Raw genomic sequence first — 27,779 nt, forward strand, 5'->3', positions numbered from 1 at the left:
GATGGAATCTCATTTGTTTGTATTCACTGGTGCACCAATTATAACTTATGAGTTATGATTGTGAATACAAGAAATAATGATATATGAGATTTTGAGAGTATATCAAATGTGATTCATATGATCTAGGGTACTGCATACTTTACGATCTACTTGTAGGTTTGTACTCGACGAGAGGCTATATACTCCTAACAAATGTATAGCACTTAGCTCTCATAGTATGCTGGTCACACAGTCTACTTCCCTATATTAATGATTGAGGAGATGAGAAGAGAATATGTTTCTTAGATAAGATGAGCACTCCCATTATATGTGAGTGGGAGATGTAGGAAATAGAGTCCACCCATAAGGGGTGCTCTTAGGGGCCACTAGGGAAAAACACAATAATTTTAGTAATTACTATAACCCTAGCTATCCCTATATAAGTACACATACGGTGTACTTCTAAAATACAAAATACACAGTATTTATACTACACTTAGTCTTTTCCTACAATTATACTAGGGTTTAGACTTGTAACGACCTAACCGGTCATTTTGAATATTTGCACTTTCCTCGGTAGTTTACGGGTATGAGTAGCTTTGTATGATGTATTATGACTTATGTGAATCGTCGGTTTTGGTTTTCATGTTATTCGGAATCGAATTGGAAGAATGGATTTCATGGTTGAAGCTTTAAATTAGGAGAGTTGATCAAGTTTGACTTTTTTGTGAATTTGAACCCGGAACAGAATTTTGATGATTCTGATAGCTCCGTATGGTAATTTTGGACTTAGGAGCGTGTCCGGAAGATATTTTTGAGGTTCGTAGTTGAATTAGGCTTGAAATGGCGAAAGTTGTATTTATGAAAAGTTTGACCGGGAGGTTGACTTTTTGATATCGGGGTCGGAATCCGATTCTGGAAATTTCAATAGCTCCGTTATGTCATTTATGACTTGTGTGAAAAATTTGAAGTCATTCCGGATTGATTTGCTATGTTTCGGCACGAGTTATTGAATTTGAAAGTTCAAAGTTCTTAGATTTTTATTTGAGGTATGATTCATCGTTTTGATGTTGTTATGCATGATTTGAGACTCGAGTAGGTCCGTGTTATGTTATTGGACTTGTTGGTATATTCAGACGGGGTCCCGAGTGGCTCAGATGCATTTCGGATGAGGTTCGGATCACTTTCGTTGCATTGCTGAAGGTTGCTGATTCTGGTATGATCGCACATGCGGCTGGTTTTGCGCAGTGCGATGGCCGTAGAAGAAACAAAGGCATCGCAGAGGTGAGGTGAGTGCTAGGTGAGGAAGACCGCATAAGCGGAGATTTGGGCGCATATGCGGATGCGCAGGTGCGAAGTGATGGAGAGCAGAAGCGAGGTATTTCGCAGGTGCGAATGGTGGCTCGTACCTACGATGTCGCAGAAGCGGATTTTTGTCCACAGGTGCAAGGGTCGAGTTCTCAGCTGATTCCACAGAAGCGGTGGTTATGTCGCAGAAGCGATGCCGCAGAAGCGGCTAATGTGCCGCAGGTGTGAAAATGATGGGAGAAGCTATATTATCGAGGGTTTTGGTTCTTTCTTCATTTTGGGAGCTATGGAGCTCGGATTGAGGCGCTTCTTGAAGCAATTTTCATATTTTGGACCGGGGTAAGTGTTCTCTACTCATTTTTTATTTTATATCACGAATCTACCTCCGTTTTTGGTAATTGGTATGTGAATTTTAAAGAGGAAATTGGGGGTTTTGGTTTAAAGTTTCATAATATGAGTTTTTGAGTTTGGAACATCGAATTGGAGTTGGATTTGAGTAAAACTAGTATGGTTGGACTCGTAATTGAATGGGTTGTCGGATTTTGTGAGTTTTGTTGGGTTACGAGGCGCGGGCCCAGGGTGTGATTTTTGGCCGATTTCGGGATTTGATTAAGGATTCGATCTTTATCATTTGGAATTGTTTCCTTGGGCTTTATTTGATGTAATTAAGTTGCTTTTGGCTAGTTTTGAGTCATTCAGAGGTCGCTACGCGTGTGATGGAATCTTTGGAGCATCGCTTGTCTTGCTCGGCATTGGTATTAACTTGTTCGAGGTAAGTAACTTTTCTAATCTTGGAGCTGAGGTTATGAAACCCCAAAATACGTGTTATATGATTGGTATTGAGGTGATGCACATGCTAGGTGATGGGCGTGTGGGCGTGCACCATGTGAATTGAGACTCTGTTGTTTCTATGGCATTGTATAGTGGTCCGACTTTGTTGATGTCCATGTTTTCACCATGTGATAAAGTAATTGAGCTGTCAATCACGGTAGATATCATGTTTAGGCATTATGCCTATACTGTTTGGACCCATGGTGGTCGTTTCTTACTGTCATCCCACTGATTTCATTGATATTTCGTACTCGGTCATATCCATGCATTTATACCATATCTCAGTCTCAAATATTATTTATTGTTACATCATATCATTGTTGTCGGGCTAACTTCATGGCATTGTGAGTCCGTGAGTGAGACTGGAGAGATTGATGAGTGAGTGAGGCCGAGGGCTTGAGAGAGAGTGATATTTTGGGATCGGGCTGCACGCCGCATCATGTTATATTGATAACATATTTTGGGATCGGGATGCTCGCCACAACATGTTATATTGATTACATTTTATGGGATCGGGCTGCACGCCGCAACGATATAGCGCTTGGGCTGAAGGAGCCCCTCCGAAGTCTGCACACCCCCAGTGAGCGTTGTCGATTATATATATGTGGATCGGGTTGCACGCCGCAACGGGCCTTATGGTCATATGTGGATCGGGATGCACACCGCTGCAGGTATTGTACAGTGCTGAGTGATTGAGTGTGCTGAGCATTGAGCATAGTGAGAGAGAAAGCGAGACAGTGGGATTGAGTACTCTAATAGTGTGAGTACATGAGCTCATCATTGAGATGCATTGCATTTGACATGCGTACTTCAAATACATGCATAGAGATGTATTTTCTTTCTGCTACCCGGTTTTGGTGATATTTATGGTTTTACCTGTATCTTGACATGTAGGCATAGAGACGTACTTTCCTCATGCTATCTGAAAATGAAACATCTTACTTATTATTGAAAGGAGTTTTGGGAAAAATTATTGTTTTCAAACTTACTCATATTCTGGCATTTTCGGTAAAAGATTTGGCTTTTCACTGAGATACTTGAAAAGTAATGCCTATTATTCTGGAACTGTGAACGAACTGAGCATTTTATTTCTGAGATACCTCTTTTGTTACTTGTATTATGTTGTGTTGTGGAATATTGGTGTACGACCCGACCTTTGTGTTAGCTCGTCACTACTTTCAACCTAAGGTTAGATTTTTTACTTATTGAGTACTTGTGGTCGGTTGTACTCATACTACACTTCTGCACCTTGCGTGCAGATATTGACTGCTGACGGTGTTGTGATCAACGGGAGTCGAAATTAAAGATGAACATGCGTTCCGGTTGTAACTGCCTCTTGTTCATGGTAGCCTTAGATCTATAAAACTCTATTAATGTATTTTTTTTTCAAACAGATGATGTATTTACTTCATTTCAGCTTTGTAAACTCTATTCTTAGAAGCTCATGATTTGTACTACCAGTCCTTGAGAAATTTATAAGATTTATATAATTCTTTTTGTTTAATTGTCTTATTAATATTATTGGAATTGGATAGTTACTAGTTGTCTTACCCAGCTGGCTGGGTTAGGTGCCATCACGACTAGTGGATTTGGGGTCGTGACAAGTTGGTATCAGAGCTCTAGGTTCATAAGATCTACAAGTCATAAGCAAGTGTCTAACAGAGTTGTGGATCGGTATGATGACGTCCATACCTATCTTCGAGAGGCTACAGGACATTTAATATATACTTCCCATCTTTCTTTCCTTACCGTGCGGCATTGATTCGGCTTGAAGCGTAACTCTTTGAATTCCTTTCTCGCATTCGTATGCGCACATGAGCACTAGGAATAGGCTATGCACCGGCGACTTGGGATTTCATGGTTGAGGTGCGAGATGTGATTTTGGCATACTGATGATGGGCCAGTCTGGAGGACTTGAGGTCGGGTTTTGATAATAGCTTGAGTACGGAGATTTCGATTGTGTAAGCACGTGCTTTTGGGACTTATAGGTTCGTTGGTGTCCCTATTAGTGGAATTTGTGATTGGATGACTATGTGGTGAGTATGATGAGACTGCGAGATGTATTCAGATTATTCGAATGTGACGGGAAGAGCTTACTTGAGATGTAGCAAGGACTATGAGGTGTCTGATTTATGTCTTGCTTTGGCGTATGGTCTCGAGATATGGGTGTATTGAGGGGTCTCTCATGTTGTTTAGTTATGGAGTGAAGTAGATTCTCATGTCTTGTTGATGAGTTCATAATCGAGAAGATTAAGTGACTGCGTAGTAGTCATGACTATGGAAGGGTATATAGAGATGTGAGTTTGAGGCAAAACAGGTGGGTTATCTCCTGCGAGGTGTCCTGAGGTTGTGTGATCCCTATGATATTTTATAGAGAGTTCTCTTTTACCAGTGAATGATATATGTTGCAATTTGAGTTTGGATCGCTTGTGGAAGTTGGCTTAACCATCACGAGGATGAACGCGAGATTTGCGGATAATTTGAAGTATTAGATGGTTTGTGTTACATGAGCTTATGAAGGATTAGTGGAATCTCACTGTGGTATTATGGTACTAATTGGGTATGGTTATTGTAAGTAATCAGATGTTTTACTCCATGGCTTTGAGCCAAGTGGGGGAGTCTGCTATCGACGAGTTGATTGCACAGTTATATGTTGTATTGGTTTCGGTTTGGGGTATACTGGTGATTCAGTTATGACTTGCAGAGGTCGAGATCGAGGATGACTCGGGTAAAGGATTTTCTGAATAAAGGTTGTATTACTCTTTATGGGTATATGGGAATCATAAAATAATTGAGTGGTTATTCACGAAGGATGTAGTATACGTGGAGTAGGAATTTGCTCGGTTGCTAAGGAGTGTGGGTTACTCCCTTGGGTGTTGGTGTGCTAATGGGGCACTGGTTATTCGGTCCATTTGGTCGATTTAATTGAGATTTGAGTAGAGTAGATGACTCTCGAGAATGGTTCTAATGGATTCAAGATTTATATGTAGTGATTTGGAATTTTTAAGATTTGTATATGGCTAGAAACAGAGAGTTACATTGGATGGTGTCGAGACTTGTGGCATTTTTATACCATTGTGGATTATGCATTCAGTATCAAGAAGGTGAAGGAAACAGTTTTAGGTTCACATAAGGTCTCTTTAGAGTGAGTGTCGCGGTTGTGGTTTTATACTAGGGTCTCTGTGTGGTGAATTTTGGTTAAGGATCGTGGTGTTCCAACAAGGAGAAGTATCAATTTGAAGGCAATTTGGAAGGGACTTGGAGAAATAGGATAGCGTGGTAGCAGGTTGGATCAGCACATTAATGGATATAATCGGTTCTTTGGGTACTTATTATGTGGCTAGTCTCCACAGGTGTTTCGTGGCAATGCTCTTGGGTTTTGGCGACCTTCGTGGCTGGGTTGAGTTAGAGAGATTCGGTTCTGATAGCTTGGTTATGTGCAAATGGGTTTCGAAGAGTTCTCAATGGTTTTTACCACGGTTCGAGGAGTATATTTCCTATCGGCGTGAGGAATATGTTGCGTATTGGGATTTTCTCTAGGATAAGATCAAATGGAAGGTTTCTGACTGATCGGGTATGTATTCTGCTTGCGATTCAGAGTTGATTATGAGATTCTTGTACTCTTCACAGGATGGCATGGTAGATGCGATGTGTTGTGTGGGATTGATATTTGCATGTGCAAGGTCACATGTCAATTTTGAAGGGAAGGGCATAAATTCGTAGGCAGCATGGACGGATTCAGCTGACTAGGTAAATGATATTACTAATCAGTATGGATTGATGAGAGTATACATTACAGAAGGGGCAATGTGTTTTGATTTATGGATATTTCACTGGTACTGCGGCACTCTCCTGGTTGATCGACTGCTGATATTCAAATTTTTCTATGTGGCACGGAAGAATTTTAGAAGTATTCCTCGTGGGGTGATCATGTATGAGAGATGTGTTAGACATTCTGGTGGTGGAGTTGGGATCGAATATGATGATTCGTGTGTTCTATGGATTTGGAGATTGGGAGTTTTCAAGAGCAGATTGTTTCATGGTTGTGGGCTGTGAAGTCATGGCCGAAGCTAGCTAGATGATAGAATGTGTTACGACTCAGTCGTTGTGGACTTTTGAAGGGTTATTTATCTATTTGTGGGTGACCAGAGTTAATTTGGGGTCCATTGGTAGGCCTAATGAGGATATATATTCTACACCGGGTCGGATTGATTGGCTCCATACTGCTATTGTTGAGGAATGTGCCATTCGATTGTTGTTGAGCTTATTCATGTTCTGAAATGATCTGTGAGTTACTCTTCTATGCTACGGGGAGTTTTGATTCGTTGGTTATAAGCACACCTGGTGCAGTTCTATTTGGGATCTATAGCGGAATTTGAGCGATATGAGTAATTGGGTATTGCATGGTTGATGGCGTATGTGTTATGCTCTTTCGGATTTTGTGTGGCATTGTGTCATCTGCTTCTCCATGGTTATGGTAATGCACTTTGAGTACTTGATGTCGGATTGCGCGTGGTTATTGATTTTGAGCATGGTGACTGAGGTATTTCATATGGATCAGTATTTGGATGGGGTCACACATTACACCAGAGTTATGTTGAGATATGATCCCTTGTGTTAGATTCGTGTGTTATGGTTCTACGGTGTGTGTGATGAATTTTCAGCATTTCGTTATGGCAGTACTTGTTAAGCTTGCGGGGAAGTTCTCTCGTCTGAGTCATTTTCCTTCTATGATTGAGTACATTTGGAATGTTGCTTATTGGTGCACGGATTGCACGGGTTATAGCTTTAGAATGTATGGGTGTGTCATATCACTAGAGTGATCATGTTGGATGAGATGAGGTCATTGGACCTAGAACGGGTACTATCGGAATTGATTACGGCATGGTTTGAAGGATAATATCGAAAGTCGGCTTTGAAATTTGCTATTGTTCTTGTCGAAGGAGAGGGAGCTCTATGACTTGTTGATATGATGAATGGTTATGAGTTCTGCATGTTTCTTTCATCATTGGCAGTGAACGAAGATTTTAGAATGGGGTCTTGTTTGATATGAGGTTATTGCCGACATTGGGTTGTTTCGAGCAGCTACTGTGATTAGGAATCATTGCTACGAGTATCTGTGTTATGTGATATATCATGCGATTGTATCTTGGGTTATGGTTGCGGCTTGGTACATCTTGTTCAGACTTATACAATGTGTAGGTTGCGCGATTCAGATATTATAAGAAATTCCGGATGTTGGAAATTGGATTCTTATGGTTGAATTGAGAAATTTCAGTTATGTTGTGTTATCGGACATGTATGGGATAGGGTGACATGTGATCACCCCCGGTTATGTGCATGGTAAGGTTATATGTCGGTTTGATGGTTTTGGGAACAACTCTTGGCACATTCGAGGACGAACGTATGTTTAAGTGGGGGAGGATGTAACGACCCGACCGGTCGTTCTGAACATTTGCATTTTGCTCAGTAGTTTATGGGTATGCGTAGCTTCGTATGATGTATTATGACTTATGTGAATCGTCGGTTTTGGTTTTAAGGTTATTCAGAATCGAATTGGAAGAATGGATTACATAGTTGAAGTTTTAAATTGGGAGAGTTGGCCAAGTTTGATTTTTTATAAATTTGAACTTGGAACTGAATTCTGATGATTCCAATAGCTCTGTATAGTGATTTCGGACTTAGGAGCATGTCCGAAAGATTTTTTTAGGTCCGTAGTGAAATTATGCTTGAAATGGCGAAAGTTGTATTTTTGGAAAGTTTGACCGGGGGGTTGACTTTTTGATATCGGGGTTGGAATATGATTCTAGAAATTAGAATAGTTCTGTTATGTCATTTATGACTTGTGTGCAAAATTTGAAGTCATTCCGGATTGATTTGCTATGTTTCGGCACGAGTTATTGAATTTGAAAGTTCAAAGTTCTTATATATCGATTTGAGGTGCGATTCGTCGTTTCGATGTTGTTATGCGTGATTTGAGGCCTCGAGTAGGCATGAGTTATGTTATTGGACTTGTTGGTATATTTAGGGCTGCTTATTGGGCGGATCAGGCGGTTATTTACGCTTAACGGTTCGGTATATCGATTATCGGCTTTTAAAAGTATTAATCCGCTAGCCACCCGATCGGTTTAGATTGTGCGGTTATCGGTTTAGATTGTGCTTTTTTAATTAGTAAATCGTGTAATAAACCAAAGTAAAAATATAAGACACGGAAAGATAACATTTCATATCTGTACGAGTTCCGACATCAGCAACACATTTGAGTTCTTTCTTCAATATATGAAACTCATTCTAGTGAACAAGCTTGTTGGGCCAAAGTTAAAAGTGCTATACATACAAGTTGGGAGTAATAATTAAAAACTTCTTTGGACAACACTTCTGCCCAGATAACTAATTAACCCGCTACTTAGAAGAAACAACATCCAAGAATATCAATTCATATTTATGGATAAAAATAAATCAGTACACTTCACCTTGCACTTCGTACAATTGTACAGAGCAGTAATATGGATAAAATATATATATATATATATATATATATATATATATATATATATATATATATATATATATATATATATATATATATATATATATATATATATATTCTTAACGGGTTAACGGATTATCCGTTAAGAAAATTGAATAATTCGCCCCCAAACCGATAAGCCGTTAATAGAAAAATTTCAATCCGTTCTCCGTCCGTTAAACCGTTAACCCGATACCAATAATCCATTAAGTTTCGATTTCGGTTCGGTTTTCGGTTTCAGTTCGGTTTTGAACACCCCTAGGTATATTCGGATGGGATCCCGAGTGGCTCGAATGAGTTTCGGACGAGGTTCAGATCACTTTCGTTGCATAGTGCATTGCTGAAGGCTGCTGGTTCTGGTGTGATCGCACCTGCGGCTGGTTTTGCGCAGGTGCGATGGCTGCAGAAGCGACAAAGGCGTCGCAGAGGTGAGGTGAGTGCTGGGTGAGGAAGATCGCAAAAGCGGAGATTTGGGTGCATATGCGGATGTGCAGGTGCGAAGTGATGAAGCGCAAGAGCGAGGTATTTCGCAGGTGCGGATGGTGGCTCGCACCTGCGATGTCGTAGAAGCGGATATTTCACCTGAGTGATTGAGTGTGCTGAGCATTGAGCATAGTGAGAGGGAATGCTAGACAGTGAGATTAAGTACTCTGGGAGTGTGAGTACATGAGCTCATCATTGAGATGCATTACATTTGACATGCGTACTTGAGATACATGCATAGAGATGCATTTTCTTTCTGCTACCCGATTTTGGTGACATTTTATGATTTTACCTGTATCTTGACATGTAGGCATAGAGACGTACTTTTCTCATGCTATCTGAAAATGAAACATCTTACTTATTATTGAAAGGAGTTTTGGAAAAAATTACTGTTTTCAAACTTACTCGTATTCTGGCATTTTCGGTAAAAGATTTGGGTTTTCACTGAGATACTTGAAAAGTAATGCCTATTTTTCTGGAACTGTGAACGAACTGAACATTTTATTTCTGAGATACCTCTTTTGTTACGTGTACTATGTTGTACTGTGAAATATTGGTATTGGACCCGACCTTTGTGTTAGCTCGTCACTACTTTCAACCTAAGGTTAGGTTTGTTACTTATTGAGTACATGTGGTTGGTTGTATTCATACTACACTTCTGCACCTTGCGTGCATATATTGACTGCTGACGGTGCTGTGATCGACGGGAGCCGAAATTAAAGATGAACCTGCGTTCCGGTTGTAACTGCCTCTTGTTCATGGTAGCCTTAGATATATAAAACTCTATTAATGTATTTTTTTTCAAACAAATGATGTATTTACTTCATTTCAACTTTGTAAACTCTATTCTTAGAAGCTCATGATTTGTACTACCAGTCCTTGGGAAATGTATAAGATTCAGATAATTTTTTTTGTTTAATTGTCTTATTAATATTATTGGAATTAAATAGTTACTAGTTGGCTTACCTAGCAGGTTGTGTTAGGTGCCATCACGACTAATGGATTTGGGGTCGTGACAAGACTATGGCTTAGGGGTTGATCCAATATACTGTGACAACCACCGCCGACTAGTAATTCCGGCTGCAGTTCGTCCGTTCCTTCCGCTTCCGCTACAAGAACAAGTAAGTTCTCTTTTTACGATTTACGCGCTAAATCTAATATGTTTAGATTAACGTATTCCTTCAGTAAAAATATAAAAAATTGACAAACATATTATCTATTAAAATATTCTTATGGGTGATTTTTATTTAGTAACACATTATTGTCATTACTATATTCAATTTACTCTATCAATCTTTTCCTTATTCTAAGTGACGTCATATTTTACCATTTAATTTTATTATTTACCCTTTAAGACAAGTCTTGAGTATCTTTGAAAAAGAAAAGAAAAAGAGAGTATGAACTATGAAGTATGGTGCAAGGGACAATCAATGGTAATTGGTATCGTGAATGATACTTACCCTTCATTGTGGCACCATGGGTGTGGTTAGAAGTAAATTCAAGTATTTTGTTTAGCGTCAACTTAAAAAGATTATTCAACCATATATGCGCAATTTATAACACTTCAAAGCATAACTTCAAATATACTTTTTTTCTCATCATGCTATTTCCACAAATAGGATTTCCACTTTTTGTTAAATCAAAATTACACAAAGGTTAGTTGAATTTGGTCATGTGACAAACACAAACTAAACATAAAACATGGTTTTACAAACTTTGAAATCTAGTAGTAATGATAATTTGATGTCTAATATTAATGATAGCTTAAATTCTCATTTTGCGAAAGTAGTAAATCACAATCACATTACGATCTAAAGCTTTCACATAGGTAACAGAAAAGAAATAGTTGTGTGCATCTTTACTCCTCTGACGTCATCAAGATTATCATTTTAGTTATTAGCAAAGCACTTAGAGTTTGTCATATTTACAAAATGTATTGAACAACTAAAGTAATAAAGGATTATTCAATAGGCAGAAATATACTAGCAAAAAGTGGCAAGCACACAACATTTAGAAGGATCTAATGCATTTCAACTAAGGCTTTAGAATAGCGTTATTTTCTTGAACATAAGAGGACAAGTGGAGTAATAACGGCATATATATAGGGGCAAAATAGACCTTTAGAAATAGTAGCACCAAGGGTGGTGGTCGTGGGAGGGGGGGGGTTGGAGTTAAATTAAAACATATCTGGTTTAGAGTCAACTCATGAAAACTATCCATTTTCAACTTGGCAACTAATTTATTTCAAGTGGACCCAAATGAAAAATATTTTGATTATGTTGGAAAATTTACCTATAAATAGAGGCAACTTCTTCTCATTTTTCTATCAATCTTTTATCAATTCTTCTTGAGTGTTGTAAGAAAAATATTGGGAGAAAGAGAGTTGTGAGATATTATTAGAGAAGTGAGTGTGAGAAACATTATTTGTATAAAGTTTTTTCTTGAGTGAATTTGTGAGAAACTTTCTTTTGTTTTTTCTTTGTAAACTAGAGCGAGATCTCTAATTTCGTTCTCTATATACTTTATATAGTGAAACTATTCCTTCTACTAGCAAACATATTGATTGAGCCACGTAAATCTCGATGTCACTATTTTTTATCCCGTCTGCTGCATAACGTGAATCATATATGCGAAAAAGGTACACCCAAAGTACACGAACACCAAAGTGAGATAGTAAATATTTTTTGTTATGCAAACTGTATTGAATAGGATTTAATGGTAAAGGCGGAATATATTCCCCAAACTGTAAGATGACTTAAGAAGAAAAATGGAATCCTAAAGATGAAGAACCATGATTTGTTGCTTAGGTTCTTCACCTTCAGAATCTACGAATAACATCCAGTTTCCTTTTCCAGTCATCCAAATTGCATTTTGCCTTTACCATTAAACTCGGATCCTATACAGTTTGCATAATAAAAAAGATCCACTGTATGTCTAATTGTTTGCGTATCTTGGTTATATCATTGTCACATCGATGGTTCATATAGTTGGTATCTGTTAAGAATATTCTGCTTTTGTCGAGCTAAAGGTGATCGAAAATGTTGGCCACATGTTGCAAACGGATTATTAACACGTTGCTTATGATTATTTGCGCATTAAATGTACTGAATTGCCAGAGATCTTGAATTATTCTTGTAAAGTGCGGTCTGTATATCATTACCTTTTTAGATCTCCTTCATTCATATTTTCTCAATACATTCATATATCAGTTGGTGATAAAGGTGTCAAATCTTTCTGAGTGGAATAGTACTAGAATTGCTTTATGGTGTAAATAATGTTGAATATAAGATTTATTTTTGAGTATTCAAGTGTATTGATTCTTTTTTTTTTTTTTTTGTAATCTTTTATTCAATTTATTTGCAATCTTCTATTTTATTTAAATTTAGCAGTAAATCATTTTTCCCTTAATCTTAGTTGTTTCATATCTAACAATTTAATCCAACGTTCTTAAAGAGTCTTTTAATCATATTGGAAATTTATATACTGATAAAAAATATATAGAACATTTAGTGTTTTTTTTTTGTTTTTATTTTATTTTATTTTATAAAATATCAGATTTAGATGAGTTTAAATGTTACAGCACACTCACTATTAAAGTTGGCTTCATATACTGTCTCTTATTTCATACATAACATTGTGAATTATTACAGAGTACGAATATTTGCCACCAGCATGTTACACAACAACTACAACCTTAAAATAGCTAAATATTGAAATTGAGAGTCAAGTAATTGGATAAATACACACAGTGAACTGAGTTCTCCTCCACAAATTGGAGAAAATGATGACATGTTTGTAACCTTTAAAACTTGTTCACTCAAATAGAATCAGATACTAAGTAGAAATACCTTAGGATTTATGCTTTGGCTTCTTCACAATCATAACACTGCAGTGGGCATGATGAGCGCAGTAGTCACTTACACTGCTCAAAACAGTCCTGCACAATCAAGGATTTTAAGTTCTACGTAGTAACCGTGGCAAATATATATTTATAATCGGATCACGTATAAAGTAAATATATATATAAAGTAAATATATATATATATATGTAACTAATATTTGCTACTGCATAATACACCAATTTTTAAATGGGATAACATGCTGGAAAAGGCATGAGCTCTAATCGTTTCGTCGTAGTAACATCCACGAATTTGATCAATCATTTTTCGTGCTTTGCCTGACATACATATTGGTGGGTAAAATATTTTTATACTATCCTTGTATATTAACTTAAGTCCTTGTTCAATTGTTATCCATCCTAAGGAAACAGAGAAAATCGTTCTTCGTTTCATTTATTAGAGAAAAGAAAATAGGAAGAATTAACCTAAATAGCTGCCCAACAGTATATAATTAGTATATAATTTATGTATACCGACAAAAAGAAGTAAATAGTGAACCCGGGAGACTATTTGCGTAAAGATCATGAAGAATATTTACCTCCTTAAAACTCCATAACCATGACTACCAACAACTAAAATAGAGGCATGATGCTTCTCTACAGCTTCACATAAGACATTCCTGGCATCACCTTCCTCGACCTCAACTATAACATCATTCACCTGCAAAAAGTTAATAATACAACCACTATTAGTGGATTATAAGTGACGTATAAAAATATATTTTTCAACAGAGAGATGATGGCAATATATATATAACTTTAAGTCTTTAAATAAAAGGAATAAAGAGTCCAATTACGGATTTTGCAGTGCAGATCTCCTTAGCTTTCTCCACAAACCTTGCAGCAATCTTCTTCAAATCCGTTTCTAACGACGGCAAGATTTCCACACTGCCTACAATTCATCAAAAAGAAATCAAGACATCACGAGACGCCCAATTTCTAGTCAATATTCCTCACCATAGGCGGATCCTGGATTTAATTTAATAAGTTTAACTTTTAAAGTTTTTAATGTTGAACCATTATATTTTAAAATTATGGGTTCATATCTATTACTTGTTGCAATTTTAGCGAATATATACATATAAATTTATACTTCGCGTCAAAAGTATGGATTCAGATGACCCTGCCGCTTTTATGCTACATCCACCCTCACTAGCAGTAGAAGTCCTTTAAAAATTCCGAGCTGATGATGACTACTATATGGTCGGACCAATAGATACTGCCACACCGGTTATGAGAACAACTATAAGAATAGGAAGAAATTTAACACCAATGGAAGCTACCAGTGATGAGAGCAACTTAGATGCTGCATTATTTTAAATAATATATATATATATATATATATATATATATATATATATATATATATATACCTATGTTTTTTTAGTATATATGAAAATTTTCCTGTTAGAAACTATTTCAGTAGTAACATTAATTATCATATAGTACTAATTTCGGAACTTCAAAACTAATTACTTTATTTATTCAAAATCTAACTAACTTTTCAACCATCATCATAATATTTTCTTTTATTATCAGTGAAATTGAATTGTATGACAATCTCATCTGAATAACGGTTAGATAGATCCAGAGGCGGATTTAGAATTTCGAGAACATGAGTGCACTACTAAAAAAGAAGGAGAAATAATTAGTATTGAACCAAGTGCATCATTCAACCTTTATGGAGCATGGATGTCAATACATAATACTAGACAAATTCTAAAAAATACGTACATAAAATACCTAATTTGGCGGATGGACCATGAGTTCACGTGCCTCATATTATTTGCTATAGATACGCCCCAGGATAGATTATACTTTTGAATTTTGATCACATGTCTCAAATGTTCCTCACACACGGGCACATAAATCAAGCACGTAAAACTTTTATATTTTAAAAGATTAAACTATTAGAGAGAACAGAGAATTATCTCGCTAATTATAATTCAACCATAAAATTCAGCAGTCAAATTAATGTCTCCAACGATCCAATCAAACTTCATCATGTAAAAAGATACTCAATCCATTTCATTTTACATGGCACTTTCTTTTAGTTTGATAAAATATGACATCTTTCTATATTTTCAAAAAACTCTTCAATTAAAAAACATTTTACTTTGCTCTTAACATAAAGGTGTCAAGTTTGACATACTCTTATAACCATAAAGGTGTCAGGACATCTATAAACTACTAGTTCTAAGAATATTTTTGATACGTGTCGAGAATTTTTCTTTTTGTCTAGTCAAACATCGTAAGTATAAAATAGAACGGAGGAAATTTAACAATACGCACCTAGACCAGTGAGGCCGATGACAGAAGCAGGAGAAGGCTTGGCATGAACAATGACAAGTTTGAAAAGAGAAGGTGAAGTTCCAAAAAAATGATCCAAAGTCCATTCCAATGCATAAAAACTGTGTTGATTGTCTTCTATTCCCACAACCATAACTGATTTCTCCTCTGTTGTTGTCATTCTTGAATTCAATAAATTAATTTAAAAAAATCTCTGTTTTTTTGTTGTTGATAATAATAATATTTTCTTCCCTTCTGAATAAACTGAAAAGATATTTAATGAAAAAGGCAAAGCAAATGGATATTTGAAATTTTCAAGATTTGTATATGGCTAGAAACAGAGAGTTACATTGGATGGTGTCGAGACTTGTGGCATTTTTATAGCATTGTGGATTATGCATTCAGCATTAAGAAGGTGAAGGAAACAGTTTTAGGTTCACATAAGGTCTCTTTAGAGTGGGTGTCGCGGTTATGGTTTTATACTAGGGTCTCTTGTGTGGTGAATTTTGGTTAAGGATCGTGGTGTTCCAACAAGGAGAAGTATCAATTTGAAGGCAATTTGGAAGGGACTTGGAGAAATAGGATAGCGTGGTAGTAGGTTGGATCAACACATTAATGGATATAATCGGTTCTTTGGGTACTTATTATGTGGCTAGTCTCCACAGGTGTTTCGTGGCAATGCTCTTGGTTTTGGCGACTTTCGTGGCTGGGTTGAGTTAGAGAGATTCGGTTCTGATAGCTTGGTTATGTGCAAATGGGTTTCGAAGAGTTCTCAATGGTTTTTACCACAGTTCGAAGAATATATTTCCTATCGGCGTGAGGAATATGTTGCGTATTGGGATTTTCTCCAGGATGAGATCAAATGGAAGGTTTCTGACTAATCGGGTATATATTCTGCTTGTGACTCAGAGTTGATTATGAGATTCTTGTACTCTTCACAGGATGGCATGGTAGATGCGATATGTTGTGTGGGATTGAGATTTGCATGTGCAAGGTCACATACCAATTTTGAAGGGAAGGGCATAAATTCGTAGGCAGCATGGACGGATTCAGATGACTAGGTAAATGATATTACTAATCAATATGACTTGATGAGAGTATACATTACAGAAGGGGCAATGTGTTTTGATTTATGGATATTTCACTGGTACTGCAGCACTCTCCTGGTTGATCGACTACTGATATTCAAATTTTTCTATGTGGCACGGAAGAATTTTAGAAGTATTCCTCGTGGGGTGATCGTGTATGAGAGATGCGTTAGACATTCTGGCGGTGCAGTTGGGATCGGATATGATGATTCGTGTGTTCTATGGATTTGGAGATTGGGAGTTTTCAAGAGCAGATTGTTTCATGGTTGTGGGCTGTGAAGTCATGGCCGAAGCTAGCTAGATGATAGAATGTGTTACGACTCAGTCGTTGTGGACTTTTGAAGGGTTATTTATCTATTTGTGGGTGACCAGAGTTGATTTGGGGTCCATTGGTAGACCCAATGAGGATATATATTCTACACCGGGTCGGATTAGTTGGCTCCATACTGCTATTATTGAGGGATGTGCCATTCGGTTGTTTTTGAGCTTATTCATGTTCTGAAATGATCTGTGAGTTACTCTTCTATGCTACGGGGAGTTTTGATTCGTTGGTTATAAGCACACCTGGTGCGGTTCTATTTGGGATCTATAGCGGAATTTAAGCGATATGAGTAATTGGGTATTGCATGGTTGATGGCGTATTGTTATGCTCTTTCGGGTTTTGTGTGGCATTGTGTAATCTACTTCTCCATAGTTATGGTAATGCACTTTGATTACTTGATGTCGGATTGCGCGTGGTTATTGATTTTGAGCATGGTGACTGAGGTATTTCATATGGATCAGTGTTTGGATGGGGTCACGCATTACACCAGAGTTATATTGAGATATGATCCCTTGTGTTAGATTCGTGTGTTATGGTTCTACGGTATGTGTGATGGATTTTTAGCATTTCGTTATGGCGGTACTTGTTAAGCTTGTGGGGCAGTTCTCTCGTGTGAGTCATTTTCCTTCCATGATTGAGTACATTTGGAATGTTACTTATTGGTGCACAGATTGCACGGGTTATGGCTTTAGATTATATGGGTGTGTCATATCACTAGAGTGGTCATGTTGGATGAGATGAGGTCATTGGACCTAGAACGGGTACTATCGGAATTGATTACGGCACGGTTTGAAGGATAATATCGAAAGTCGGCTTTGAAATTTGCTATTGTTCTTGTCGAAGGAGAGGGAGATCTATGACTTGTTGATCTGATGAATGGTTATGAGTTCTGCATGTTTCTTTCATCATTGGCAGTGAACGAAGGTTTTAGAATGAGGTCATGTTTGATATGAGTTTATTGCCGGCATTGGGTTATTTCGAGCAACTACTGTGATTAGGAATCATTGCTACGAGTATCTGTGTTATATGATATATCATGCGATTGTATCTTGGGTTATGGTTGCAGTTTGGTATATCTTGTTCAGACTTATACAATGTGTAGGTTGCGCGATTCAAATATTATAAGAAATTCCGGATGTTGGAAATTGGATTCTTATGGTTGAATTGAGAAATTTCAGTTATGCTGTGTTATCGGACCTGTATGGGATAGGGTGACATGGGATCACCCCCGGGTATGTGCATGGTAAGGTTATATGTCGGTTTGATGGTTTTGGGAACAACTCTTGGCACGTTCGAGGACGAACGTATGTTTAAGTGGGGGAAGATGTAATGAACCGATCGGTCGTTCTGAACATTTACATTTCGCTCGGTATTTTACAGGTATGCATAGCTTCGTATGATGTATTATGACTTATGTGAATCGTCGGTTTTAGTTTTAAGGTTATTCGGAATCGAATTGGAAGAATGGATTACATAGTTAAAGCTTTAAATTGGGAGAGTTGGCCAAGTTTGATTTTTTGTAAATTTGAACTTGGAACGGAATTCTGATGATTCTAATAGCTCTATATGGTGATTTCAGACTTAGGAGCATGTCCGAAAGAATTTTTTAGGTCCGTAGTGAAATTATGCTTGAAATGGCGAAAGTTATATTTTTGAAAAATTTGACCGGGGGTTGACTTTTTGATATCGGGGTTGGAATGTAATTCTGAAAATTGGAATAGCTCCGTTATGTCATTTATGACTTGTGTGCAAAATTTGAAGTCATTCCGGATTTATTTGCTATGTTTCGGCACGCGTTATTGAATTTGAAAGTTCAAAGTTCTTATATTTAGATTTGAGGTGCGATTCGTCGTTTCGATGTTGTTATGCGTGATTTGAGGCCTCGAGTAAGCACGAGTTATGTTATTGGACTTGTTGGTATATTTAAGGATGCTTATTGGGCGGATCAGGCGGTTATTTACTCTTAACAGTTCGTTTTATCAATTATCGGCTTTTAAATGTATTAATCCGCTAGCCACCCGATAAGATAGCAGGCGGGTTGGTATCGGTTTAGCTATTATCGGGCGGTTATCGGTTTAGATTGTGCTTTTTTAATTAGTAAATCGTGTAATAAACCAAAGTAAAAATATAAGACACGGAAAGATAACATTTCATATCTGCACGAGTTCCGACATCAGCAACACATTTGAGTTCTTTCTTCAATATATGAAACTCATTCTAGTGAACAAGCTTGTTGGGCCAAAGTTAAAAGTGCTATACATACAAGTTGGGAGTAATAATTAAAAACTTCTTTGGACAACACTTCTGCCCAGATAACTAATTAACCCGCTACTTAGAAGAAACAACATCCAAGAATATCAATTCATATTTATGGATAAAAATAAATCAGTACAATTCACCTTGCACTTCGTACAATTGTACAAAGCAGTAATATGGATAAAAATAAATTATATATATATATATATATATATATATATATATATATATATATACACATTATGTAGGTTAACGGATTATTCGTTAAGAAAATTGAATAATTCGCCCCAAACCGATAAGCCGTTAATAGAAAAATTTTAATCTTTTCCCCGTCCGTTAAACCGTTAACCCGATACCAATAATCCATTAAGTTTCGATTTCGGTTTGGTTTTCGGTTTCGGTTCGGTTTTGAATACCCCTAGGTATATTCGGATGGGGTCCCAAGTGGCTCGAATGAGTTTCGGACGAGGTTCAGATCACTTTCGTTGCATAGTGCATTGCTGAAGGCTGCTGGTTCTGGTGTGATCGCACCTACGGCTGGTTTTGCGCAGGTGCGATGGCTGCAGAAGCGACAAAGGCGTTGCAGAGGGGAGGTGAGTGCTGGGTGAGGAAGACCGCGAAAGCGGAGATTTGGGTGCATATGCGGATGCGCAGGTGCAAAGTGATGGAGCGCAAGAGCGAGGTATTTCGCAAGTGCGGATGGTGGCTCGCACCTGCGATGTCGCAGAAGCGGATATTTCACCTGAGTGATTGAGTGTGCTGAGCATTGAGCATAGTGAGAGGGAATGCGAGACAGTGAGATTGAGTACTCTAGGAGTGTGAGTACATGAGCTCATCATTGAGATGCATTGCATTTGACATGCGTACTTGAGATACATGCATAGAGATGCATTTCCTTTATGCTACCCGATTTTGGTGACATTTTATGATTTTACCTGTATCTTGACATGTAGGCATAGAGACGTACTTTTCTCATGCTATCTGAAAATAAAACATCTTACTTATTATTGAAAGGAGTTTTGGAAAAAATTACTGTTTTCAAACTTACTCGTATTCTGGCATTTTCGGTAAAAGATTTGGGTTTTCACCGAGATACTTGAAAAGTAATGCCTATTTTTCTGGAACTGTGAACGAACTGAACATTTTATTTCTGAGATACCTCTTTTGTTACGTGTACTATGTTGTACTGTTGAATATTAGTATTGGACCCGCCCTTTGTGTTAGCTCGTCACTACTTTCAACCTAAGGTTAGGTTTGTTACTTATTGAGTACATGGGGTTGGTTGTACTCATACTACACTTCTGCACCTTGCGTGCAAATATTGACCGCTGACGGTGCTGTGATCGACGGGAGCCGAAATTAAAGATGAACGTGCGTTCTGGTTGTAACTGCCTCTTGTTCATGGTAGCCTTAGATCTATAAAACTCTATTAAAAAGATTATTCAACCATATATGCGCAATGTCATCATGCTATTTCCACAAATAGGATCTCCACTTTTTGTTAAATCAAAATTACACAAAGGTTAGTTGAATTTGGTCATGTGACAAACACAAACTAAACATGAAACATGGTTGTACAAACTTTGAAATCTAGGAGTAATGATAATTTGATGTCTAATATTAATGATAGCTTAAATTCTCATTTTGCGAAAGTAGTAAATCTCAATCACATTACGATCTAAAGCTTTCATATTAGGTAACAGAAAAGAAATAGTTGTGTGCATCTTTACTCCTCTGACGTCATCAAGATCATCATTTTAATTATTAGCAAAGCACTTAGAGTTTGTCATATTTACAAAATGTATTGAACAACTAAAGTAATAAAGGATTAATCAATAGGCAGAAATATACTAGCAAAAAGTGGCAAGCACACAACATTTAGAAGGATCTAATGCATTTCAACTAAGGCTTTAGAATGACGTTATTTTCTTGAACATAAGAGGACAAGTGGAGTAATAACGGCATATATGTAGGCGCAAAATAGACCTTTAGAAATAATAGATCTTTAAAAATAACAGTACCAAGGGTGGGGTTGAAATTAAATTAAAACATATCTGGTTTTAGAGTCAACTCATGAAAACTGTCCATTTTCAACTTGGCAACTAATTTATATCAAGTGGACCCAAATGGAAAATGTTTTGATTATGTTGGAAAATTTACCTATAAATAAAGGCAACTTCTTCTCATTTTTCTATCAATCTTTTATCAATTCTTCTTGAGTGTTGTAAGAAATATATTGGGAGAAAGAGAGTTGTGAGATATTATTAGAGAAGTGAGTGTGAGAAACATTATTTGTATAAAGTTTTTTCTTGACTGAATTTGTGAGAAACATTATTTGTATAAAGTTTTTTCTTGAGTGAATTTGTGAGAAACTTTCTTTTATTTTTTCTTTGTAAACTAGAGCGAGATCTCTAATTTCGTTCTCTATATACTTTATATAGTGAAACTATTCTTTCTACTAGCAAATATATTGATTGAGCCACGTAAATCTCGATGTCACTATTTTTTATCCCGTCTGCTGCATAACGTGAATCATAGATGTGAAAAAGGTACACCCAAAGTACACGAACAACAAAGTGAGATAGTAAATATTTTTTGTTATGCAAACTGTATTGAATAGGATTTAATGGTAAAGGCGGAATGTATTCCCCAAACTGTAAGATGACTTAAGAAGGAAAATGGATGCTATTTGTAGGTCCTGAAGGTGAAGAACCATGATTTGTTGGTTAGGTTCTTCACCTTCAGAATCTACGAATAATCCTTTTCCAGTCATCCAAATTGCATTTTGCCTTTACCATTAAACTCGGATCCTATACAGTTTGCATAATAAAAAGATCCACTGTATGTCTAATTGTTTGCGTATCTTGGTTATATCTTTGTCACATCGATGGTTCATATAGTTGGTATCTGTTAAGAATATTCTGCTTTTGTCGAGCTAAAGGTGATCGAAAATGTTGGTCACATGTTATAAACGGATTATTAACACGTTGCTTATGATTATTTGCGCATTAAATGTACTGAATTGATTGAAATTTGCAAAGCTAGGTAAGTGTCGTGGTTAACCTTGACTTGAGGGAATAGAACCCTTAAACTATTTGTTATGTGAAATGCATGTGAACGACGTATAGGCGAGGTGACGAGTGTCTTGTAATTATTTATCTCCAAAAGTTTCAAATCTATTCACAAACAATTCGATATACTCAATACGAATCATAAGAATTAATTTCATATGAATTTACTAATTTTTTGGAAAAAAATCCGAAATTCATTTAAATATTCGACAGTGGGACCCATATCTCAAATCTCGGAAAAACTTACGAAATACGAACATCCATTCCGAGACGAGTCCAACCATATAAAAATTATCCAATGCCAATATCAAATGGACCTTCAAATCTTAAATTTTCGTTTTTGGAAGATTTTATAAAAATCTGATTTTTCTCCCAAATTTTCACGGATTCATATTATAAACGAGCATGGAATCATGAAATATAATCAATATAGGATAAGAAACACTTACTCCAATGTTTTCCCATGAAAATCGCCCAAGAATCGCATTACCCGAGCTCAAAAATGAAAAAGGGTTGAAAATAGGAAGAATCCCGTTCGCGAAGCACAATTTTAGGCTGTCCAATTTTACTCTTCGTGAACGCGATGCTTGCCAGGCTTGGCCTTCGCGAACGCGAGATGCCCTTCATGAACACAAAGGCAAATTTTCCTGGCCAGCCTCTTCCCCTTCGCGAACACGAGGCTTCGATCGTGAACGCGAAGCTTTGCACCTAGACCCTTCACGAACGCGTTCCCTCTGTAGCGAACGCGAAGCACAATTCTGTCTGCCTCCAGTTTCTTCTTCGCGAACGCGAGACCCCTCTTGCAAACGCGAAGAAGGATACCAGAAGCAGATTTTTGCAATTTTCCCAAGTCCAAAAATGATCCGTTAACCACCCGAAACCAACCCGAGCCCTTGAGGCTCCAAACCAAACATGCACCCAAGTCCTAAAACGTCGTACGAATTTGTTCTCGCGATCAAATTGCCAAAATAACACCTAGAACTATGAATTGAACACCAAATCGAATGGAATGTTCAAGAAAACTTTAAAACTTATATGTTTACAACTGGACGTCCAAATCACATCAAATCAACTCCGTTTCTCACCAAATTCGGCAAATAAGTCATAAATATTATAGTGAAACTATACTGGGCTCCCGAACCAAAAATACGGATCCGGTGTTAGTAAATCCAACACCAATGAATTCTTAAAAATCATTAAGCTTTCAAGCTTTTAATTTTTCATCAAAATTCCATATCTCGGGCTAGGGACCTCGGAATTCGATTCCGAGCATACGCCCAAGTCCCAAATCACGATATGGACCTACCGGAATTGTCAAAACACTGATCCGAGTCTGTTTTCTCAAAATGCTGACCAAAGTCAACTCAGATGAGTTTTAAAGCTCTATTTCACATTTTAATCCATTTTTCACATAAAAACTTTCTGGAAAATTGTGCGGACTGCGCACGCAAGTCGAGGAATGATAAATAGTACTTTTAGAGGTCTTAGAACACAAAATTACTTATTAAATTTAAAGGTGACATTTTGGGTCATCACATTCTCCACCTCTAATACAAACATTCGTCCTCGAACAGAGTTAGAAAAAAGTACGTGAGCTGGTGAATAAGTGTGGATATTTACTACGCATGTCCGACTCGGACTCCCAGGTAGATGCCTCTACCGTCTGACCTCTCCAATACACCCGAACTGAAGGATAACTCTTAGACCTCAACTGTCGGACGTGCCGGGCTAGAATAGCCACCGGCTCCTCCTCGTAAGTCAAATCTTTGTACAATATGACTGAGCTGAAATTTAACACATGGGACGGATCACCATGATATTTTCGAAGCATAGACACATGGAACACCGGATGAACCGATGATAAACTGGGTGGTAATGCAAGCCTGTAGGCTACTTCACCCACCCTTTCAAGAATTTCAAAAGGTCCAATATACCTAGGGCTCCACTTGCCCTTCTTTCCGAACCTCATTACACCTTTCATAGGTGAAACCCGGAGTAATATTCTTTCTCCAACCATGAATGCAATATCACGAACTTTACGGTCGGCATAACTCTTTTGCCTAGACTGAGCTGCACGAAATCCGTCCTGAATAACTTTGACCTTATCCAAAGCATCCTGTACCAAATCGGTACCCAACAACCAAGCCTCTCCCGGTTCAAACCAGCCAACTGGCGAACGACATCGCCTTCCGTATAATGCCTCATATGGAGCTATCTGAATGCTCGACTGGTAGCTAATATTATAAGCAAGTGGCAAGAATTGATCCCAAGAACCTCCAAAGTCCATAACACAAGCGCGAAGCATATCTTCCAATATCTGAATGGTGCACTCTGACTGTCTGTCTGTCTGTGGATGAAATGTTGTACTCAACTCAACCCGTGTGCCTAACTCATGCTGTACAGCTCTCCAGAAGTGTGAGGTAAACTGCGTACCTCAATCTGAAATAATAGACACGGTAACACCGTGAAGGCGGACAATCTCACAAATGTAAATTTTAGCTAACCTTTCTAAAGAATAGGTAACTACCACTAGAATGAAATGTGCTGACTTGGTCAACCTATCCACAATGACCCAAACTGCATCAAATTTTCTCTGAGTCTGTGGGAGTCCAACAACAAAATCAATAGTGATACGCTCCCATTTACACTCAGGAATTTCTAACATCTGAGGCAAACCACCAGGTCTCTGATGCTCGTACTTAACTTGCTGACAATTCAGACACCGAGATACATCTGCAACTATATCCTTTTTAATTCTCCTCCACCAATAATGTTGCCTCTAATCTTGATACATTTTGGCGGTACCTGGATGAATAGAATACCTAGAACTGTGTGCCTCTTCAAGGATTAATTCACGAAGCCCGTCAACATTAGGAACACAAATACGACCCTGCATTCGCAGAACTCCATCTTCCCACACAACAACCTGTTTGGAATCACCGTGTAACACCGTGTCCTTAAGGACAAGTAAATGAGGATCATCATATTGTCGCTCTCGGATATGCTCATATAAAAAAGACTGAGCGACTGTGAAAGCTAGAACCCGATTGGGTTTTGAAACATCTAACTTCATGAACTGATTAGCCAAAGTATGAACATCTGCAGCTAACAGTCTCTCACCAACCGAAAAATAAGCAAGGCTTCCCATACTCACAGCCTTTCTACTCAAAGCATCGGCCACCACATTAGCCTTTCCGGGGTGATACAAAATGGTGATATCATAGTCTTTCAACAACTCCAACTATCTTCTGTGCCTTAAATTAAGATCTTTTTGTTTGAACAAATACTGAAGGCTACGATGATCGGTAAATACCTCACACGAGACACCGTATAGGTAATGCCTCCAAATCTTCAGTGCATGAACAATGGCCTCCAATTCTAAGTCATGAACATGATAATTCTTCTCGTGAACTTTCAACTGGCGCGACATATATGCAATCACCCTGCCATTTTGCATTAATACTGCACCAAGCCCAATGTGAGATGCGTCACAATATACCGTATACGATCTTGAACCTGTGGGTAATACCAAAACTAGCGCCGTAGTCAAAGCGGTCTTGGGCTTCTGGAAACTCAACTCACACTCGTCTGACCATCTGAATGGGGCACCTTTATGGGTTAGTCTTGTCAATGGGCTTGCTATAGATGAAAACCCTTCCACGAACCGACAATAGTAACCTGCTAAACCTAGGAAACTCTGGATCTATGTAACTGAAGTCGGCCTAGGCCAATTCTGAACAGCCTCTATCTTCTCAGGATCCACCTCTATGCCTTCTGCCGATACCATATGTCCCAAAAAGGCAACTGAGCTTAACCAAAACTCGCATTATGAAAATTTAGCATAGAACTTATTATTTTTCAAAGTCTGAAGGACACTCCGAAGATGTTGCTCGTGTTCCTCTCGACTATTAGAGTAAATCAAGATATCATCAATGAATACAACCATAAAAGAATCCAAATAGGGCTTGAACACCCGATTCATCAGCTCCATAAATGCTTCTGGGGCATTTGTCAACCCAAATGACATCACTAGGAATTCGTAATGCCCATATCGAGTCCGAAAGGTTGTCTTAGGGACATCAAATGCTCTAATCTTCAACTGATGGTAACCAGACCTCAAATCGATCTTTGAAAATACCTTAGCACCCTGAAGCTAATTAAATAAGTCATCAATTCTTGGCAGCGGATATTTGTTTTTAATAGTGGCCTTGTTCAACTATCGATAATCTATACACATCCGCATAGAGCCATCTTTCTTCTTTACAAATAGTACTGATGCACCCCAGGGCGAGACACTGGGTCTAATGAATCCCTGATCAAGCAAGTCTTGTAATTGCTCCTTTAATTATTTCAACTCCAGCGGGGCCATACGGTATGGTGGGATAGATATAGGCTTAGTGCCCGGATCCAAATCAATACAGAAGTCAATATCTCTGTTGGGTGGCATTCCCAGCAAATCTGCAGGAGATACTTCTGAAAATTCATGAACAACTGGTACTGTGTCTATAGAAGGAACATCCGCACTGAGATCAGGAATATAAGCCAAATAGGCTAGACACCATTTCTCTACCATATACCGAGCTTTCATATAAGAAATAACCCTACTGGCAGAATGACTAGGAGTTCCTTTCCACTCTAACCGAGGTACCCCCAGCATGGCTAGGGTCAATGTCTTGGCATGACAATCCAATATAGCATGATAAGGTGACAATCAATCCATACCCAAGATGACATCAAAATCTACCATATCAAGAAGTAGAAGATCTACACTAGTCTCAAGACTACCAATAGTAACCACACACGAACGATAGACATGATCTACTACAATAGAAGTCTCCCACTGGTGTAGATACACACACAGAAGCACTCAGAGAATCACAAGGAACAACAAAATATGAAGCAAAATAGGAGGACACATAGGAATAAGTAGATCTTGGATCAAATAGGACTGAAGCATCTCTATGGAAAACTGGAATAATACCTGTGATCACAACATCAGATGACTCGGCCTCAGGCCTAGCTAGAAAGCATAAAATCGGGGTTGAGCCCCACCACTCTGAACTGCGTCCCTGGGAAAGCCTCTAACTGGATGGCCTCCACCTCTAATGGTCTGACCTCCACCTCTAATGTCTTGACCTCCATCTCTAATGTCCTGACCTCCACCTCTAGCTGCCTTACTCCTACCTCTAGCTGGCTGAGCAGGTGGTGTAGCAACCGATGCCGGTATGATGGCATGAGAATCCTGCCGAGATCTTTTACTCGCCAACCTAGGGCAATACCTCCTGATGTGATCAATGTTCCCACACTCATAACACCCATCCTGATGCCGTGGCTGCTGAAACTGAAGCTGACCCGAATAGGCCGGATCACCGCTGTAGTAACTCTGGCATGGCGGTGCACTGATAGGAGTTGAATATGCACTAAATGCTGGATGTCCATAGTAAGGCATAATAGGACCGTGACTCCCTGAAGCACCGTGAGATTCATGAAGTGCTGAATGAAACGGTCAGGGAGGATGACCCCTACCAAAATTACCCCTGCCTCCAGACGAGGCACCACTGAAACCACCAAACTGACGAGGCCTCTTATCAGACCTCTGCCCTCTCTCCTGTGCAAGAACCATCTCGATCCTCCTCGCGACATTAGATGTCGCTTGAAAAGAAATCTCACTTCCGGTCTCCTTGGCCATCTGAAGCCTGATAGAGTGAGTGAGTCCCTCAATAAA

General features: G+C 38.2%; 1 protein-coding gene across 1 annotated transcript; it reads right to left on the bottom strand.

The window, feature by feature from the left end:
• Nucleotides 1-12,817: 12,817 nt before the first annotated feature.
• On the bottom strand, nt 12,818-15,620 carry LOC142171369 (universal stress protein A-like protein). The gene is made up of 4 exons (XM_075233739.1): nt 15,321-15,620; nt 13,826-13,920; nt 13,568-13,689; nt 12,818-13,067 (listed from the first exon to the last, which is right to left on the bottom strand). The coding sequence occupies exons 1-4, from the start codon at nt 15,496-15,498 to the stop codon at nt 12,980-12,982; spliced, it is 483 nt and encodes a 160-aa protein (XP_075089840.1). The 5' UTR covers nt 15,499-15,620; the 3' UTR covers nt 12,818-12,979.
• Between the last annotated feature and the right edge of the window lie 12,159 nt (nt 15,621-27,779).

The sequence above is a fragment of the Nicotiana tabacum genome, chromosome 17 (assembly GCF_000715075.1).
Source record: "Nicotiana tabacum cultivar K326 chromosome 17, ASM71507v2, whole genome shotgun sequence".
NCBI lineage: Eukaryota > Viridiplantae > Streptophyta > Magnoliopsida > Solanales > Solanaceae > Nicotiana > Nicotiana tabacum.

Bases quoted from the DNA above. Each gene is read 5' to 3' on its own strand.
- LOC142171369 (XM_075233739.1), bottom strand. From the start codon at position 15,498: ATGACAACAACAGAGGAGAAATCAGTTATGGTTGTGGGAATAGAAGAC. The intron at 13,690-13,825 runs GTAATTGGACTC...AACTTTTTGCAG, and splicing joins AGATCTGCACTGCAAAATCC to GTGAATGATGTTATAGTTGA. The intron at 13,068-13,567 runs GTAAATATTCTT...TTGATTGTGCAG, and splicing joins GGTTATGGAGTTTTAAGGAG to GACTGTTTTGAGCAGTGTAA.